Source organism: Paroedura picta, chromosome 3 (genome assembly GCF_049243985.1).
Source record: "Paroedura picta isolate Pp20150507F chromosome 3, Ppicta_v3.0, whole genome shotgun sequence".
NCBI lineage: Eukaryota > Metazoa > Chordata > Lepidosauria > Squamata > Gekkonidae > Paroedura > Paroedura picta.
In genome coordinates, this window is record NC_135371.1 from 170530743 (window position 1) to 170550243 (window position 19501).

Here is a 19501-nt window from a genome sequence, read left to right on the forward strand (position 1 = left end):
CCGCAGGGCCAGCAAGATGGAGCTCTTCCACCAGGCGTTTGGTTGAGGCCAGGGCAAGGAAGACCTTCCCCGAGGCGTTGGGTCGAAGGGACCATCGAGTCTGTTGGGGGGTGAGACAGTTGGTCTCTGGGAGTATTATCACCAATGTTGTAAACCGTTGCAAACTGGCTGGACCACGAGTGGTGATCAATAAACAAACAAACAAATAAATAAAGTTACTGCGGCTGGTAGCACCTTAATTTTCGGTGCCTTGCTTTCTCCACTCCTTTCCCTCCTGCTACCTTTGTGCAAACACGCCAGACTCTTGGTAATAGCCCCAGAGTGGAGCCAGAACAACACGCACCCCCAACGGCAGGCAAACATTCTGCGAAGGGCAGTGATGTCCGCTCTTCTACACACAAAGATTTCTAGGCACTGCTCCGAAAGGGGTCGTTCCTGGAAGTGGCAAGCTTTGTAAACAACATAGATCAAGGCCACACCCCACCTTTCCAACAGAGGGCAGCAAAGAGTCGCTAGCCAATACACTGAAAAATTATCGCGCATGGCCATGAACTCTGAGCTAGAAGGCCAGCTGCCCTACGGTGATGCAAATATCCGTGTGCACCTCCACCTGAGAGCCGAGGCGACTTCTCCCAAGCGCACCTGGGAGGCCGTTTCCGCTTACCCAAATGTTTCATCAGAGCTAGGGGCAAGATGACAGAGACGCTGACAATGATGATCAAGACGTTCCCCTCCATGTACCACTCACTGCAAAACAAACAAATAAGCTCAAGGTCACAGTGGCCAAAGGATGCTAAGGAAAAAGGGGAGCAGGGCACTAAACCGGGAAATCCTACTCGGGTGTCTGTAATAGGGTTCATGGATGCCAACCTCCAGGAGGGAGCCGGAGATCCCCTGGAATTATAGCTCCTCTCCAGACTGCAGTGATCAGTTCCCCTGGAGAAAAGGGCTGCTTAGGAGGGGGGACTCTGTGGCCTTGGACCCCACTGAGGGTCAGGGATGCCAGCCTCCAGGTGGGGCCTGGGGATCCCCTGGAATTCCAGCTCCTCTCCAGACTGCAGAGATCAGTTCCCCTGGAGAAAAGGGCTGCTTGGGAGGGGGGACTCTGTGGCCTTGGACCCCACTGAGGGTCAGGGATGCCAGCCTCCAGGTGGGGCCTGGGGATCCCCTGGAATTATAGCTCATCTCCAGGCAACAGAGATCAGTTCCCCTGGAGGAAAGGGCTGCTTGGGAGGGGGGACTCTGTGGCCTTGGACCCCACTGAGGGTCAGGGATGCCAGCCTCCAGGTGGGGCCTGGGGATCCCCTGGAATTCCAGCTCATCTCCAGACTGCAGAGATCAGTTCCCCTGGAGAAAAGGGCTGCTTGGGAGGGGGGGCTTTTCCCAACCCAGAGCCAGCATCCCTCAGCTCACCCCAAATCTGATGGACACATAAGGTGTACGTGAAAACATCCATCATTAAAACTCTGGGGTTTGGTACTTTTGTTTTTTAAAAAATGTCAATCGTTTATTTTTATGTTACATTAAAAATCTCCACTGTGGGTTTCAAAAGTTCTGAAATTGTCCAGAAAATGACGGAGATACCACGATGCAACCCTGGAGCGTTACGCTTGTGGTTGTGGCCGTACCACGCAGAGCATGGCTTGCTAGAAAAGCGCACAACTCTTCCCTGGCCTCCTGGATGTTTGCGGCTGGTGTCCCCACGTCCTTTAAATTTTGCCGCTTGACAATGACTTCCATTATGGATTTCCGTTGCATATTCCGTTGCTCATCTTAAAACATTTTCCCTATGGCTGCTGCATGAAATGTTTCCACATCGAAAATACTCGTCTGGATACCCGCAATTCTCAAGGGTTGGCCAATTCTTGTGGTCTTTGAGGTAACTTTTCCGCAGACCCAAAGATCCTGGGGGACTAGAAGACTCTTTTCCTGGACAAGCTGACCTCCCCTGAGGTGGTCTTGCTACGTAACAGGTTGAGCACCATCCAGCAGCTACGGCTTCATATATGCTCAGGCATAGCCAGGACATGACGATGTAACCTTAAACGTGGAGACTATCTTTATCTCTTTGAACTCGAAAACACTTTTCCTTATGTGGGCACCTTTTCTTTGTATACATACCCCCCCCCCCCGGGAGGTCTTGCAAGCCTCAGGAGAAAGTACCAGCCGTGAGCAAGCCTGCCTTCTTCTCTTTTATACACGTTTATCTCACTCAGGGACGCATGCAGTGGCTTGTGCCCCAAGACATCAGCCTCAGGAAGAAGCCAAATTCTGTCCCTCCCGAGGCCAAAGGCTTAAACATTGTTAAATCGTTAAAGGGGAAGTCGAACTATGAAGCCACCAGAGGAATTAATTCATTGGAGTTCCCAACCAGCAAGCGCTTTTGAGGATTTTCGAGAAAAAGTCATCGGGGTGCCGCCACAAAATGGCATCCGTGTGGGCAAGTCCAGTCACAAAATGGCTGCCTTGTTAGGTCTGGCTCGTCACAGAATACTGAAAGGTTCCCCGAAATAAATTGTTTCTAGAGAAAACCAGGTCCTCTGGAGCAGAGGTAGTCAACCTGTGGTCCTCCAGATGTCCATAGACTACAATTCCCATGAGCCCCTGCCAGAAAATGCTGGCAGGGGCTCATGGGAATTGTAGTCCATAGACATCTGGAGGACCACAGGTTGACTACCTCTGCTCTGGAGGAAACAGGTGACAATGGAGGAGTGGTAGGAGAAAGAGGGTATTTATTTCTTGGATTTAATTCTCCTCACACCGGCTGTTTTTCCCTCTCAAAACTCCCCTCTCCCCAGCTGTTTCCAGAGTTGCCAACCTCCAGGTAGCACCTGGAGATCTACTGTTACCGTTGGTTTCCAGGTGGCAAAGATCATTTCCTCCGAAGAAAATGGCAGCTTTGTAGGGGCGACATTTGTGCCATTCTACCCAGAACTGGCAACCTTATTTTACCCCGCTAGGATTCCAAACCTATGTTTACTTTGCCGTGGAGCAGAGACACGGCCGTTGAGCTCTAATGTTTACACATGGCTACGTCAAGTGCAGCCAGCTCCAATTGGGGTATAAACAGTCCGGGGAGAAGTTACGACAATTTGTGAGGGGGAAAAGTCCCCTTCCTTCTGGCCATTTCTGCATTCGCGTTTGTGACGCCAGCAGAGCAGTGGCCCGGGTCCAGAATCCTCTTCAGCAAGGAAGGCATGCAAACGGGGCGGAGAGCCCCGAACGTATCCATTTTTAGAAGGGGAAGCGAGCCAACTCGAACAGCTGTTTGCCTCCATAAAAACGACTTTGGAAGTCTCGCTGGGGAGCTGGCTCGGAGGGAAGGCCGAAGGGCAGGGGTGGGATGGGGGGAGGCCCTCTCCGGTTTCGTCCCAGGTCACTATGGCCCTCACCGGGCTCCGCAAGGGAAGGTCAACAGGGGTTCAGGCTCTTAAATCATCAACAAAACAGCCCTGTAAAATTTCGCAGCTGACCTTAGGCTGCTATTCTCGGGTGGTTTTTACTGACTACGTATGAAGCGTCGGGTTTTAACTGAGAAATCTGTTTGGAACTGTCAACCCGCCCGATGAGGAGGAACTGGAAATCAGCCGAGGCCGAGGAAAGCTTCTGAGGCAGTGGGAACTGATCAATGATCTATTCTGATAATGCTTCAGGAAAGGTTGGACAGCGATGAGTCTGCGGTAGAGATGGGGTGACCAGCTTGGAAATTGGAAAACTCTTGGAGATTTGGGGGAGGGAGGGCTGTAGGGGATGGGGCTTGGGGCAGGAGTAGGCAAGGTGTAATGCCATAGATCAGGGGTAGTCAACCTGTGGTCCTCCAGATGTCCATGGACTACAATTCCCATGAGCCCCCGCCAGCATTTGCTAGCAGGGGCTCATGGGAATTGTAGTCCATGAATATCTGGAGGACCACAGGTTGACTACCCCTGCCATAGATTATACCCTCCATTTTCTCTAAGCAGTCACTGCTGCAAAAAACGTACGGAGCAGAGGGGCATTGGTGGCTCTTAGCCACAAGGTTTAGATGGAACATTCTGTCCAGGGCAATGATGCTCTGCTTGGGGGGGCCACAGTGGGAGGGCTTCTGGAGTTCTGACCCTACTGGTGGACCTCCAGATGGCGTCTGGGTTTTGACTACTCAGTGACACAAAGGGTTGGCCTGGATGGGCCCTTGGCCTGATCCAATATGGCTTCTCTAATGTCTGGGGCAGTGATGCTCTGTATTCTTGGTGCCTGGGGGGCAACAGCAGCTGGATTTCTGGAGTTCTGGCCCCACTGGTGGCCTCCTGATGGCCCCTGAGTTTTGGCTACCAGAGCGCACTGGATGGGCTATTGGTTTGATCCAATATGGCTTCTCTTATATTCTCATGTCCTTGGGCAGTGGTGCTTTGTATTCTTGATGCTTGGGGGGCCACAGTGGGAGGGCTTCTGGCGCCCTGCTAGTGGACCTCCTGATGGCCCCTGGGTTTTGGCTACTATGTGACACAGAATGATGCACTGGATGGGCCCCTGGCCTGATCCAACATGGCTTCTCTTATGTTCTTATCTTGGTCATCTCGAGATCAACTGTAATGGAGGAAAATCTCCAGGTGTGACCTTGAGGTTGCCAACCCTGGTTAGAGAGATGGTCTCTTTTCTTTTCGGAACAAGTCTGCCACACAAAGTGTAACGTAAAAGAATCCATCCCTCTGTTTTCTCTCCACCCTGGTTTAATAGCCATAAGTCTGGTGTAAAAGTCATTTATTTTATAGAAGGAAGGCAGGCCAGTGGGGAGCCTGGAATTGAACCGGCTATTGCTCTGCTTACCCGGTGCCTTCCTTCAGGCCTAAGAAGGTCTGGATCACAAGAGGCAGTTCCGATTTGACGATGAACAAGTAACTGGACATTGCTGTGGAAAGAGACAGCTGTGAGGACTGGCTGAATTTTCCTCTCTTTTTTTGGCCTGTTGAGGAGGAGAGGCGGATGGACGGGACTCCAGGACATTCCGCCAAGGGAAACTCAAGGGGGCAAGTCAACTTCCTTTGCACAGGTGGTCACCTTGAAATAATCCCTCCCCCCCCAAAAAAGAAACTTCATCAGAGAGCAGCCCCTGACTCCTCCCCCCCCCCTTGGACCTGACAGGGGAAATGGTCTGTGGGTAAAAACAATCCCTTACCTCCTATGTTGTGCATTGAGATGATCACGGCGGCTACCACCTTGCCCCCGTGACCAAATGCCCGGAGCCCCAGCTGTTCGTACGCTCTGATTCCTAGACGAGAAAGGGAGAGTGCAACGTGTAACAACAACAACAACAACAACAACAACAACTTAATTCTTGTAGCCCGCCCTTCCCTAAGGGCTAAGGGCGGGTAACAACAAAACCAAACAGAATTAAAGATTTGTTCAGTTTGGCCACCCGGTGGCCGAGCCGACTAAAATCAATGACCCCGGACTGCAAAAAAACTCTCAATGGATACTCTGAAACGGATCGACCCCCATAGTGTGTGTACTTGCCTCTTCCATGTTACCAACCTCCAGGTGGGACCTGGAGCTCTTCCGCTTTTCAACTCATCACCTTAAAGACTAACAAAATTCGTCGTGGAAGATGAGCTTTTGTGAGTCCATGCTCACTGCAGTGACTCACAAAAGCTCCTCCCATGCTACAAATTTTGTTAGTCTTTAAGGCAGTGGTTCTCAACCTGGGGGTTGAATGACCCTTTCACAGGGGTCACGGCAGGGCAAGCAGAATGGCCAGGGGGGGCACCATCCACACAACAGCCTTGTGGGGTAGATCGAGATAGAGCGTTCATCTGTCTGGAGCAGCAGAAAAGAGCAAGACTGGACGGTGGGACAAGAGGCAGAACTGAACTGAGAAACCCCGGAAAAAAACCAATTTATTTACAATCGTGAACAATGGATCTTCATGCCATTGGTCCGTTGTGGTTTAATTTTTGTGACAGAACCCTTGCATAATTTTTTGGTTGGGGGCTCACCCCAACATGAGGAACTGTATTAAAGGGTCGCAGCGTTAGGAAGGTTGAGAACCACTGATTTAAGGTGATCCTGGACTCTGGCTCTTTTCTACTGCTACGGATGGACTAACACAGCTATCCATCTCGGTATCTGAATAAAACTGCAGTGGCTCATGAAAGCTCCTTCCCTGCCCCAACTTTTGCAAGCCCTTTAAGGCGGGGGTAGTCAACCTGTGGTCCTCCAGATGTCCATGGACTGCAATTCCCATGAGCCCCTGCCAGCATCTGCTGGCAGGGGCTCATGGGAATTGTAGTCCATGGGCATCTGGAGGACCACAGGTTGACTACCCCTGCTTTAAGGTATTTATGGACTCTTGCTCTACTGCTATACAGGCCAGCACAGCGGCCCATCTTGATCCACAGCCTTTACTGAATCACTTCCAGGTTCTTAAATTTATGTATGTTGTTCAGGTCCAGGGATTGCAGTAAACCTCTCCTGCTTCCTCTCCCCACAACCAGAATGTATAATTTGCAGTGATGCTCAGTCGTTCCAAAGTTCTAGAATCATAGAATCATAGAATCATAGAGTTGGGAGGGGCCAGACAGGCCATCTAGTCCAACCCCCTGCTCAACGCAGGATCATAGAATCATAGAATCATAGAGTTGGGAGGGGCCATACAAGCCATCTAGTCCAACCCCCTGCTTAACACAGGATCATAGAATCATAGAGTTGGGAAGGGCCTGACAGGCCATCTAGTCCAACCCCCTTCTCAACACAGGATCATAGAATCATAGAATCATAGAGTTGGAAGGGGCCATACATGCCATCTAGTCCAACCCCCTGCTTAACACAGGATCATAGAATCATAGAATCATAGAGTTGGGAGGGGCCAGACAGGCCATCTAGTCCAACCCCCTGCTCAACGCAGGATCAGCCCAGAGCATCCTAAAGCTTAGGGTTTCTTCCTCTTTGGGTTCCTTCTTCTTCCGGATTTCCCAACTTACCCACAACTCCGGCACATTCCAGCAGCAGATGAATGGAGTAGGAGGACAGCAAGGCGATGCTGATCAGAAGCACCCTAGGAAGAGGAGGGCAAACGTGGCGTCAGTCCTAAACGCCTCTGCCAGCAACAGGCATGCAGTCTAGACCAGGGGTCCCCAACACAGCGCCCACAGGCACCAACATGTTTCCTGGTGTCTGCCGAGCGCTTTTAGAAACGGGCAGGGCTACGTAAGGGTTTTTGCTCGGCAGGGTTCCTGATTGGATGTGCAGATGAGAAGGCACCAGGGTAAACAGAAGTTCTGCCCAAAATGTTGAAGAGTGACTATTTAGAGTCATATATAGCCTCGAGCCCTGACATTTTGTGGCTGGGTTCACGGCCTGTGGGAGACACTCTGCAATTGCATCCACTGCCCCTTGCCAAAATCTCAAAAAAAAGTCGAGGCCCCCTCATTTAGATGTTTTGGTTCTCCACGCCCCAACTCCAAACCCAACCCGAGGGCTTTGAAGACCTCCTAGGAAGAGGGCCCTGGGTGTGGCACTCACACGAAGAGGATGATTCCGGTGGTGCTCATGGCATAGGCCAAGCCCAGGATGCCGCTGCCCATGATGGCGTTGCTCAGGTTGAAGACGGACATCCCAAATGACGTCTTCCCTTCGAACTGCAAGCCAGAGAGGAGACAACAGACAGGTCAAGGGATGCAGCTGGGGGAGGGAGGGAGGGAGGAGCATCAGCACGAAAGAAAAAGGGGGTGGGGATTGGAAGGCATGGGGGAAAGGAGGGAAATCTGATTATGGGTATGGCCTTTTGCATCCATTGGGCAGGCAGCTTGGCCTTTCAACCACTGGAGTTTGGTATCTTAAAAGGACACACAGGGAAAGATCTTGGGAGTAGGCAGCCACGTTGCCATCCACTTCCCAGGCGCTGTCCAATAGGGCCCTGCAATATGCCTGCAACATGCTCATAATTGCTGTGCAATACGGGGGGAAGAACGTGGAAAAGAAAAGCACACCCAATGCTGGTAAGGTAAAGGTATCCCCTGTGCAAGCACCGGGTCATGCCTGACCCTTGGGGTGACGCCCTCCAGTGTTTTCATGGCAGACTCAATACGGGGTGGTTTGCCAGTGCCTTCCCCAGTCATTACCGTTTACCCCCCAGCAAGCTGGGGACTCATTTTACCGACCTCGGAAGGACGGAAGGCTGAGTTGCCCTTGAGCCGGCTGCTGGGATCGAACTCCCAGCCTCATGGGCAGAGCTTTCAGACTGCATGTCTGCTGCCTTACCACTCTGCACCACAAGAGGAGAAAATCCTGCAGGAGAAGCTCTTCGTGGAGGGAGAAGCCGTGTTCCACCAAAGACAGGAGGAGGAGAAGGCAGAGGTGACGATACCTCCATTGCTTTGTGCAAGGTCTTTGCCGACCCCGTAAAACTGAAGGAGGCAGCACCATATATGGCCAGCTAGGAGACTGCGAACTTCTTTCCCCTGGAGTTCCAGGAAAGCAAATCTCCCATAGAGGTTTGGGGGCCAAGAATACTATCGAGGAGGGGATGGGGAAACCTGCACATAGGGGCCACTCACGTCAGTGAACTGGTTCAGTTTCTTGGCAACGTTGTGGGGCAGGAACTCCTCCTGTTCCATCATGGTAGACTCTTCTCCTTCGTAGCTGAAAAGAGGAATAGCATCAGCGGGGTGGACAGAAGCCCCTTCCGTCCCGCCCCACCCTGGAGCCGCCACTGTTTCTGTGTAGCCTCCACAAGAACTCCACGCTCAGCCTCAAGCACAAAACCGTCTGCTTGTTTCGTATCAACCGGGCGGCTTTACCCTGAGCACAATATTGGGATTGCTGGGAGAATGTGAAAAAGGAGAGAGGGAACAGATGGGGGAACTTGTGCTGCAGGTATCTGTGGCCAATGAATATGGGTGGGGTTGTGTATGTGGAACTGTCGAGGACCAGAGCTTGAGGTCTGCACCAGGATTGTAATCCTGTGCCGCTGATTGGCTCATGCCTGACGGGTCTCCCCGCAGGAGCCAGTAGATTCAAAGGTGACCGCCGCACCCCTGATTGGACAGCGCGCGGCCAGATCCACTAGGGATCCAGTCACTTTAAACCAACCAGGTAGCCAAACGCCGTCGGAAGTTCTTTTGTTCGGACTTGTATATGTTGGACGAGGGGTTGTTTGGGGGTTTTCCGTTCAGGGTACAATTTCTTTTTTAATTTATCATTTGATTTCTAGACCACCGCTCCCAGAAAACTGGCATATATATAAAAACATAATTGCACAAAATCCTATAGCAATGAAATCCCCAAATCTTATCCCAATAAAATGAAATATAGATGAACTGTAAAAACAAAACAAGATGGCGGTGCAGCTAAAAAAAAATCTCCCAGCCTCCAATGCAGTTGATTCAGCGAGCTGATCCAATGAGCTGAGATCACTAATAAAGACCTGAATGATTCCACAATGTCAGCAGGTTATTATTAACCCATATTGACCCATAGATTTAACACCGGCGACAAGGATGGGTTGGTGGTGCTAGGTAGGCAGTCGTGGTAAGCAATCTCCGCTGGAATCACTGTGGCTAAACAGCAGAGACACAAATTCCACCCTCTAATAATGCAGAGGTCTACACTTAATCCTGGGGCTTTCAGAGCGGTTTTCTCAAATGTAGCGAGTTATATCCGCTCCTGGATATTGTGGGGGAAAGGCAGTATCATCGCGGATCGATCATCGACGTTGCAGAGGGAAAGTTTGAAGCACTAAATATCAAAATGGAAACTGAATAACGTGTAGGTGATTTTTAAAAAAATTTGTAGTCACTGGGGATAAAAAGCCCAGTGCAGATTCAGCCCAGGTGAGGACTGAGAGGAACAGAGGGGGTTTGCCCTTGCTTGCCTCTGCAAAGCAACCGTGGACTTCCTTGGTAGTCTTCTGCCCAAGTACTAACCTAGGACCAACCCAGCTTAGCTTCTGAGATCTGATGAGTTCAGGCTTGTCTGGGCCCTTCCGGGTCAGGTCAGGTCAGAGCCATTCAGAGATGGTTTGCCGTTGCCTACCTCTGCACAGCAACTTCCTTGGTGGCCTCCCATCCAACTACTGCCCCCAGGGCTGATGCTACTTCGCTCCAGAGATCTGATTCGATCAGGCTAGACTGAGCCTTCTGTGTTAGCCTGCAGCAGTAGAACGAAATTCGGACAATTGCTAGGGCAAAGTTTACCGCAGCGAACTTGGACTCAGCTCTGGAGAACGTTGTCATTCTTCCCGGTGCGAATGGACTCAAATTTTGATCTGCAGAAGGCATCCTGGAGTCTTCGCTGCCAACTCCCTGAAAGGCTGTCCCCAAACTATCCTCTTCTTGGAGAAATGGAGACCAACCGGTGCCTCCCAGACGTCCCAAACAGAATTCCTCTTTTCCACCCTCCCCTCCTCAGCTGAACGCTCCTCTTTTCCCCCCCCGGCGTGCACTCCCACGCTGCCTTACCCATCCTCCAGCGTGGCCGTCTTGTCACTGTCAGGTATGGTGCCGTTGAGGCGTTCGGTAGAGTCCTCCTCACCCATCTTTTGCATCTCCATCTCGGAGGTGTGGGGTACGCTGGCAGGGTTCGTGGGTACGCAGCCTCGGCGGGGTGTGAGAGTTTCTGTTAAATCACGCAGCAGAGGGGGGGGGCAACCGCTAGGCGCCGGGATCAGCAACACACCTGGGGGACACGGAGCAGGAAAAGACAGTTTGCAAAGCACCGCAGAGGGCTTGAAACAAAGGTGGTTCTTGGAATTGAGAAATCCGTGCGTTCGACTTGCAGAGGGGATGGGTGTGTCGGGGAGGGGGGGCTGCACAGGAACGCATGGCTCCCGAATTTAGTTGAGTTCAGCGCATGCCAAGGAACTGGCAGCGATTCCCACCTCACGCCCGAGGGGAAGTCTGTCCTGACAGAAGGTGGGTGAGGACGGATGTTACCCAGTCCACCCACCCACCCACTCACCCACCCTCTGCGCAAGAGCTAGCATGTTATCCCGTCTGGGGGTTCTGCATGGCCTCCCTCCCTCGACACCAAAGTGCTGCAACGAGGAAAAGCCAGAACGGCGCTTGGGTGAGAACACTGATCAGTCTTATTCACTTTGCATAATTTATTCCGCTTTCTACATTCGGGCTTTCAAAAATACAAGAGTGGGGAAGGGCGGAGTTTGGTGCCTGGGTTTCCCCAATGTTCCTCACTTCATCCCCCACCGTTCCTCCTATCCAAGCTAAGAAAGGGCTGTCTCAGGCACTCACCCCCCCCACAAAAAGTCGCTAACCCTTTTCATTGTGGAGATATAAGGGGAAAGGCATCTCTCTTCAATGCAAAGGTTGACAACAACAGGAGAAGGAGGAAAGGGGAATAACAGACATCAACACCCAGGGAACAACAAAAATGATCCCCAGTTTCCATGGTTTGAATCGAACACAGGACAGCTGAAGACTGCTACAGGAACGGTGAGGACCGAGCATCTCTAGGGTTGCCTCCAGGTTGAGAAGCTGCAGATCTCCCAGAATTACAACCAGGCAACAGAAACTGGTTCCCCTGGGAAAAATGGCTGCTCAGGAGCACGGACTCGATGGCATTGTACCGAACTAGGTCCTGCCCCACACTCCTCCCTCCACCCCCAAAACCTCCAGGCCTTCCAACCCAGAGCCAGCCACCCTGGCAACACCTACCTCCTGCAGTGCCCCCAGCTGGGCACAGTGAAGGTTGCCGATGTTTCAACCCAACCACCTTGAACAGCTACTTATCATGCAGGACACGGAAGGTGAAAATGCTTGTCTTCAGGCCGTGGAAAGAAAATTACCTTCTCCGATGGCCGCAGGTCAAAAGGCCGTCAAAAGAACACTGGCAAAGACCGGCTGGGCGAGGGCAGGCAATTCTTCCTCGGACAAGGAGCGATCGCACCAGTCCTTTCCCTAACCTCGTTCCTCCACCGCCATCCATAACTGAAGCTATCGCCTTAAGCCACGCAAGGTCAAACCTGCTTCTCCCCCCTTCTCCTTGGTTACTCAAGGTGTAAGGAATGCGTCCCATCCCGTCCCCCGCACCAATGCAGCAGTTGCATTTGGATCCCTGGTGCCAGGAGTAATTAGACAAGCCCTGCCCTTATAGGCCTGGCTCTCCATGTTTGAGGAGTTTGAGTAGATTTAACCTTTCGCACACACCCCCATTCTCCAAGGAGTTGACGGTCTCCAGGTGGGATTCTCGTGGAATTCTAGAGTTGGAAGGGACCTCCTGGGCCATCTAGTCCCACCCCCTGCACTGTGCAGGACACTCACAACCCTCTCGCTCATTTACTGTCACCTGCCACCCCCTTGAGCCTTCACAGAATCAGCCTCTCCGTCAGATGGCTCTCCAGCCTCTGTTCAAAAATCTCCAAAGATGGAGAGCCCACCACCTCCCAAGGAAGCCTGTTCCACTGAGAATCATAGAATCATAGAATGACAGAGTTGGAAGGGACCTCCTGGGTCATCTAGTCCAACCCCCTGCACTGTGCAGGACACTCACAACCCTCTCGCTCCTCCACTGTCACCTGCCACCCCCTTGAGCCTTCACAGAATCAGCCTCTCCGTCGGATGGCTCTCCAGCCTCCTAGAATTACAACTGATCACTAGAATACAGAGGGAATGTCCTTTTGACGAAAAGGGCCGCTTTGTAGGGTGAGTTTTAGGGATGCCAATCCCCAGGTGGGACCTGGGAATCCCCTGGAATTCCAGGTCATCTCCAGGTGACAGAGATCAATCCCCCTGGAGAAAAGGGCTGCCTTGGAGGGGAGACTCTGTAGCATGATACAACACTGAGGTCCCACCCTGTTCCAAATTCTACGTACCCCTGGCTCCGCCCCTGAAATCTCCAGGTATTTCCCAACCTGGAGCTGGCACCCTCAGGCCCTGGGGAACTAGTCTTGGTTAAAGCTCCCCTGGGCCCTGATCTCTCTTGGCAAAGCAGTCCCGCCAGCTCAACTGTGAATTGAGGATCATCCACCATAACAGCAAACTGGGTGATAATTTAGAACAGGAGTGACACCTTAATAGCTGGCGGGTGGCAGGAGCACATTGTTTGGATGTAGCTTGGACGGGGGCCCAAATGAACCAAGATGACCGATAAGTGCTAATTTTAGCCCTGGCGTGGCAGAGTCTCCCTTTGAAGTCTCTTTGCGGAAGAAATTCCCCAGTAAAAAGACTTTGATGAGAGAGACACTCCGTGAAATTGCTGGATTGGGATTGATCGGAGATCTTGATTCCTTTCAACCGACCTCGGTTGAACAATCGCTAAGTGTGTAAGAACACCAGGAGAGCCCGTCTCTGGGGAGAAAGACCGAGCGTACACAGATTGCACAAATGTCAAGTTCTGCATTTAGGCAGAAATAACCATTTACACCAATATAGGGTGGGGGAGACTTGTCTTGGCAGTAGCATGTGCGAAAAGGTTCTAGGAGTCTTAGTAGACCATACATTGAACATGTGACTCGGTGGCTAAAAAGGCAAATGGGATTTTGGGCTGTGTCAAACGGAGTCTCGCGTCCAGATCAAGGGAGGTGATGCTACCGCTTTACTCTGCTCTGGTTCTGCCTCCCTTGGGGTCCTGTGTTCAGTTTTGGGCACCCCAGTTGAAGAGGGATGGAGACAAATTGGAGCATGTCCAGAGGAGGGCAACAAAGATGGTGAGGGGTTTGGAGACCATGACAGATGAAAGAAAGGTTGGGGGAGCTTGGTCTGTTTAGCCTAGAGAGGAGACGACTGAGAGGGGATCTGATAGACACCTTCAAGTATTTAAAAGAGATGGAGCAGAGTTGTTCTCTCTTGCCCCGGAGGGACAGACCAGAACCAATGGGAAGAAATTAATTCAAAAGAAATTCCGTCTAAACCTCCGGAAGAAGTTCCTGACAGTCAGAGCGGTTCCTCAGTGGTACAGGCTTCCTCGGGAGGTGGTGGGTTCTCCATCTTTGGAGATTTTTAAACAGAGGCTGGAGAGCCATCTGACGGAGAGGCTGATTCTGTGAAGGCTCAAGGGGGTGGCAGGTGACAGGGGATGAGCGAGAGGATTGTGAGTGTCCTGCTTAGTGCAGGGGGCTGGACTAGATGACCCAGGAGGTCCCTTCCAACCCTATGATTCGATGAATTAAATAAATAAAGAATACTGCTGGGAAAATTACAGGGATCTTTCTGAGGAAAAGTAACAAAGCACTACAATGATTTGGCCTTTCCAAATATGCCGTCTGCAATCACTGTGGGAGCGGGAATCCCCGGAGCTTAAAAACGGGATGGGTTAATCCTGCGACGTGCGCCTGGGAAAGAATTCCTAGGGCTGGGCCCAGCAGGAGAAGCCAGGTGAGCGCCTTGATCTGTTAACCACATCCTTAGCTCAAAGTTATGTTCCCACAGACAAGGGCAAAAACCCCTGGAATGAAACCCTCTGGGTTTGCAGCCAGGGCTTCTCGGTCCCCCCACAGTCTCCGGAAAGAGAGCACGATCTCCAGATAATCCGAGGAGAAGGGCCGGAAGCCGCCGTGCCCAGCCTCCCTCTTCGGCCGCTTTTTCAGTCCAGCATTTCTATTTTTGCCATGCCGCGGAGGGTGTGGCCGCAAGCCCAGGTGTGTCTGCGGGGAGGTGGTAGAAAGGTGAGGCCGTCCAGCGGCTGATGTGGTGGAGAGAGGACGGCCCCGCCCTGCCCACGGAGAGTCGATTCCCAAGACGCTCCCACAGGTGGAGTGCTTGGGAAGAAACGTGAGCCAAGGGTATGAACCGCCGGGCCTAGGCTGGCGTCGCCCACTGTGGCCCAGGAACATCCTAGAGCAGGGGTAGTCAAACTGCGGCCCTCCAGATGTCCATGGACTACAATTCCCAGGAGCCCCCTGCCAGCGAATGCTGGCAGGGGGCTCCTGGGAATTGTAGTCCATGGACATCTGGAGGGCCGCAGTTTGACTACCCCTGTCCTAGAGATTTGGGGGGTCACAAATCACACCTTCCGACGGAGAGCTTAGGCCGACACGGCACATTCCCACACATTCTCCCAACCAGAGCTGGCCAATGTGAGAGGCCAGCGTGGTGTAGTGGTTAGAGCAGGCAGGGGTTTCCTGATGGCCCTGGGAGGGTTTCCCAAACGGGTGGGAGTTGGGTAGGTTTTTATACATGCTTTAAATGTGTTAAACTTTTATCAGGTGATAGGACCATATGTGGCCGTGGCAACCCGGCCCTCGTCCCCAAATTACGGGCCTGGAGGGGGTGGGGTGGGGAGGGACCCCCGGTGGGCGTATCCGCCGCTCTGCTTCACAAGCATATTCTGTGTGAGCGTGCCACTTTCAGGGTTTCTCAAAGCCTGAGGAATGTTTCTCAGTGGTAAAAAAAAATAGAGAAAGGCCGGATTAGAGCGTCTGTCGGGCAGGCATCCAAGAGGGGCAGGTTGGCGTCCCGACTCCGCCTCGGATGCGTGCCAAATGCCCTTGGGGCCAGCTGCGCTCTCTCAGTCTAACCCGCCTCACAGGGCTGTTGTGAAGACGAAGTGGAGGAGAGGAGACCGGCATAAGCCACTCTGGGTCCCTCTCCGCTGGGGAACAGGGATGGGTTATCAATGAAGTCAGGAGATCAACTGGCCTAGAGAAAAACGTCCTCGTTCTCTCCCTACGGCATCCCTTCGAAGGTACTTTGCAAATGTCCCAACCTGGATGGCCCAACCTTGCTGGATCTCATCACCTTTCGGAAGCTGAGCAGGATCGGGCCTGGTTACTACTTGGACGGATGACTACCCAGGAATGTCGGGGTCACTACGCAGAAGGGGGGCAACGGCAAACTTCTTTGACTCCAGCCTCGCACAAGGGTCACCGTAAGTCAGATGCAACCTGAAAGCCCTTTGTGTGCGTGAAGGGTGGGCAAGCTGCTCCCGACTTACAGTGACTCAGTGGATGAATGACCACCTAGACATCTTGGAGGTACTAGCAGAGGGCTGCCCATCTCTACGCATTAAAGGTAAAGGTATCCCCTGTGCAAGCACCGAGTCATGTCTGACCCTTGGGATGACGCCCTCCAGCGTTTTCATTGCAGACTCAATACGGGGTGGTTTGCCAGAGCCTTCCCCAGTCATTACCGTTTACCCCCCAGCAAGCTGGGTACTCATTTTACTGACCACAGAAGGATGGAAGGCTGAGTCAACCTTGAGCCGGCTGCTGGGATCGAACTCCCAGCCTCATGGGCAGAGCTTCAGACAGCATGTCTGCTGCCTTACCACCCTGCGCCATTATTAGAGGCTATTAAAGGAACGTTTCTCTTCAGAGCCCTTGAGAATCCTAGCTAAGGGGCAAGGGCCCTGATGGGAGAAAGGAAAAGGCCTTCTGCACCTGCTCAGAGACACTCTTTGCCAGCTTAACGCCAACCTGGGTTCCAGGTTTCAGACACAAGGCTGGCTTGGACTCCTGCTGTACCTGGGACACTTGCGGGGGGGGGATGGAGTGCAGCCTCGGCTCACAGTACCTGTCAGGTGAGCGATTATTGCTGGGGGTTTGAGTCCTGGATGCAAGAAACGAGCGTCAAAGCCTATTGTGAACTCAAGAGGCAAACTGCTAGAGGCCAGTTAAGATATTCCTGTTTGTTCTCTGGGCAAGGACGACCAGTTAAAGACACCCAGGGCAACTTCTCCCTGTCAGCTGGAGGTGCCGGGGATTGAACCTGGGACAGCCTGCGGACCAAGCAGAATCCCTGCCACGGAGCCACTGCGCCTCCTCTCGAACCCAGACCCCGTGTGAATCGGGCCATCAAGAGGGCGCCCCCAGCTCTGGCAACGGGGAAGCCCGCATGGCCGTCACGTGGGCCGCTATCGCTCACGGAATCTCGATCTCCACGGAAAAGCAGGCCATGCCTGAACGTGGGGCCACATCATGCTGGGGCCTGCCACTGTTTGCTCTCCCTGTTGACAGAGCCCTGCCAGGCACGTCGGCAAACTTCACGCCTCCCCGCCCCGCCCCAGCGGCGAAGAACCAGGAAGGCGGCACCGTCCCGAGTTCAGGGAAAAAACGGAGCTGGGGCCAGTTTGAGACACCTGCTTGGAGCCAGGTGGAGGGGAGGCCATCTTGGTTGGGCTGCTGGACCACCTTTAATGAGAAAGGCGGGGGAGGGGATGCCATCTGTATAGTTCTCCCGGAGCTGTCAGTACCATCAATCGGAGTACCATTTCAGGCTGGCATCTGGGAGGAAGCTTGCCACCCTCCAGGCAGGGCCTGGAGATCTCTCGGGGTTACGACTGATCTCCGGACAATCAGTTCCCCTAGACCAGGGGTAGTCAAACTGCGGCCCTCCAGATGTCCATGGACTACAATTCCCAGGAGCCCCTGCCAGCATTCGCTGGCAGGGGCTCCTGGGAATTGTAGTCCATGGACATCTGGAGGGCCGCAGTTTGACCACCCCTGCCCTAGACAATATGGCTGCTCTGGAAGGGCTGACTCAGCTGAGGCCCCTCCCTTCCTTACCAGGTCCTCCCCCCACCCACAAATATCCAGGTGTTTTCCAAGCCAGAGTTGACAACCCTGCAGGGGAGGGGCTTCATTCGGTTGGATCTGGTCCCGTTTGGGCAATCTGCACTGGAACGTGAACCCGGGGGGCTTTTGGCTTGGTTTCTTGGGCTATCCACCATTCTCTCAGAGCTCTCTCAGCCTCACAGAATAGATTCTCTCAGAGCTCTCTCAGCCTCACATAGAATAGCTGGTTCTTTATACCCTGCTTTTCTCTACCCAAGAGTCCCAAAGCGGCTAACACCTTTCCCTGCCTCTCCCCACAACCGGTCCCCCTGTGAGGGAGGTGGGGCTGAGAGAGCTCAGAGAGAAATTGCTTTGTGAGAAACAGTGACTGGCCCAAGGTCCCCCTGCTGGCTGCATGTGGAGGAGTGGGGAATCAAACCTCCAGATTGGAATCTCTTAACCACGCTTGCCCTGGTTGATCGGCTGGGCAGTTACATCCCCTGCCCTTGGACCAAAGGAATACATTCCAATCTCCCCATTTCAAATTCCATTACATTCTTCTACAATCTGCCATTCAATTCCATTATTCCAAACACGACATAAAATAAGGTATGGCCCTTCTGTGGGACAGTTAAGAATGCAGATATAAAAGCCAGCTTGGTGCAGAGGTTAAGAGAAGCGGCTTCTAATCCGGCAACCCAGGTTTGATTCCCTGCTCCTCCTCATGCAGGAGATATTGGGCTAGTCATAGCCCTGATTGAAATGTTCTCAGAGTGGCTCTGTCAAAGCTCTTTCAGCCTCATCTATCTCACAGGGTGTCTGTTGTGGGGAAAGGTGATCGGAAGCTGCTTTGAGACTCCCTCAGGTAGTGAAAACTGGAATACAAAACCAACTTTTCTTCTGAATTAGGTTAGGGTTCGTAGTGAGATGAGAATCCGATATCCCTGTTGAGTCCCTGGGGATTCCGTTATTTTAGAGTCGGCTTCGGGGATCGGATGACCCCAACAGAGAATCTTTTTAAAATTTTCTCTTCTACAACACAGTATATCCGCTGCCCTCTCTGGAGAACGTCAGCTCTTGCAGGCAGTGGGTCTGAGCGCCTGAGGCCAGGGTCTTTTCCATCGCTCCAGATCCCCCCCTCCCCCCCATCCTCAGTGGGCATGCAAAACATCAGCCAAGCCAACCCGGAGACATCTGCAGCTATTCTGGTCACAGAAACGCTCCAATTGCTTCCAGCTGCAACCCCGTTTGCCCTTCCATTTTCCCCGTGCAAATATGTACTCTGGACGGGAAGGTCTTTTTGGTTTCTTTTCCGGACTGTACGGGGAGGGCTCCGTCCTCCAGCTCCGCAGCTTGCGGAAGAGTGAAAAAAAACTGGAGGAAGTAGAACACCCCAGAAGGGGGGGTAAGAGAGATTTTCCCCAACAACCAGGGTTGCCAGCTTCCAGGCATGACCTGGAGACCTCCTGGTATCCCAGTTGATGTCCACATGTCCACTATGCAGAGATCAGTTCCCCCTAGAGAAAAGGACAGGGGCTGAGATCTGACGGGCCTACCCTGCTGAGGTTTCTCCACCCTCCCCAGGGTCCACTCTCCAGGTCTGAACGAATTTCCCAACCTGTCCATTGAGGTCCCACTTCCAGGAACACAGCAGGGGGGGGGGGGGCGGAGACAGCTGCAGAGAACTCAGATGCTCTCTGTGCACTCCAAGCCTGGGGAAAGTTTGCAGAGAGGGGGATGACAGAAGGGGCTGATTTATGAATGGAATTGATCGCCCCCTGGGATTCCGGGAAATGGGAGCTGCTAGGATCGATTCCAAAATGCACGACAGGGGCGCCAAAGCCTCTGTGCAGCGCTGGCTTTCATTCATGGCCAGATCAACTGTTGTTTTTCTAATTTCTGTTTTAAAAAACGGCCAGGGCTCTGAGCCCACAGCCGCACACAGACGTGACAAAAGGAAGTTTCTCGGTGCACGCAATACCTCTGGGCTGGTTGATGTGCGTCCACCTGTCACCTGTCCTTCTGAATGTATGCAGATAGGAAAGGGCCGCTAAGAAGGGTGTTTCTTCCTTTGCATATAGG

The 19501-nt window shown here is 52.7% G+C and overlaps 1 protein-coding gene across 1 annotated transcript in view; it reads right to left on the reverse strand.

The window, feature by feature from the left end:
* The window catches only part of SLC38A5 (solute carrier family 38 member 5), a 41176-nt gene that overhangs the window by 12714 nt on the left and 8961 nt on the right, over window positions 1–19501 (reverse strand). Inside the window, exons 2-8 of the mRNA XM_077329458.1 lie at window positions 10434–10650; window positions 8532–8616; window positions 7498–7613; window positions 6957–7030; window positions 5156–5248; window positions 4807–4888; window positions 665–747 (exon numbers count right to left, since the gene is read on the reverse strand). Coding sequence (XP_077185573.1) covers window positions 665–747; window positions 4807–4888; window positions 5156–5248; window positions 6957–7030; window positions 7498–7613; window positions 8532–8616; window positions 10434–10525 — 625 coding nt within the window. The 5' untranslated portion in view covers window positions 10526–10650. The remainder of the gene's footprint in view (window positions 1–664; window positions 748–4806; window positions 4889–5155; window positions 5249–6956; window positions 7031–7497; window positions 7614–8531; window positions 8617–10433; window positions 10651–19501) is intronic.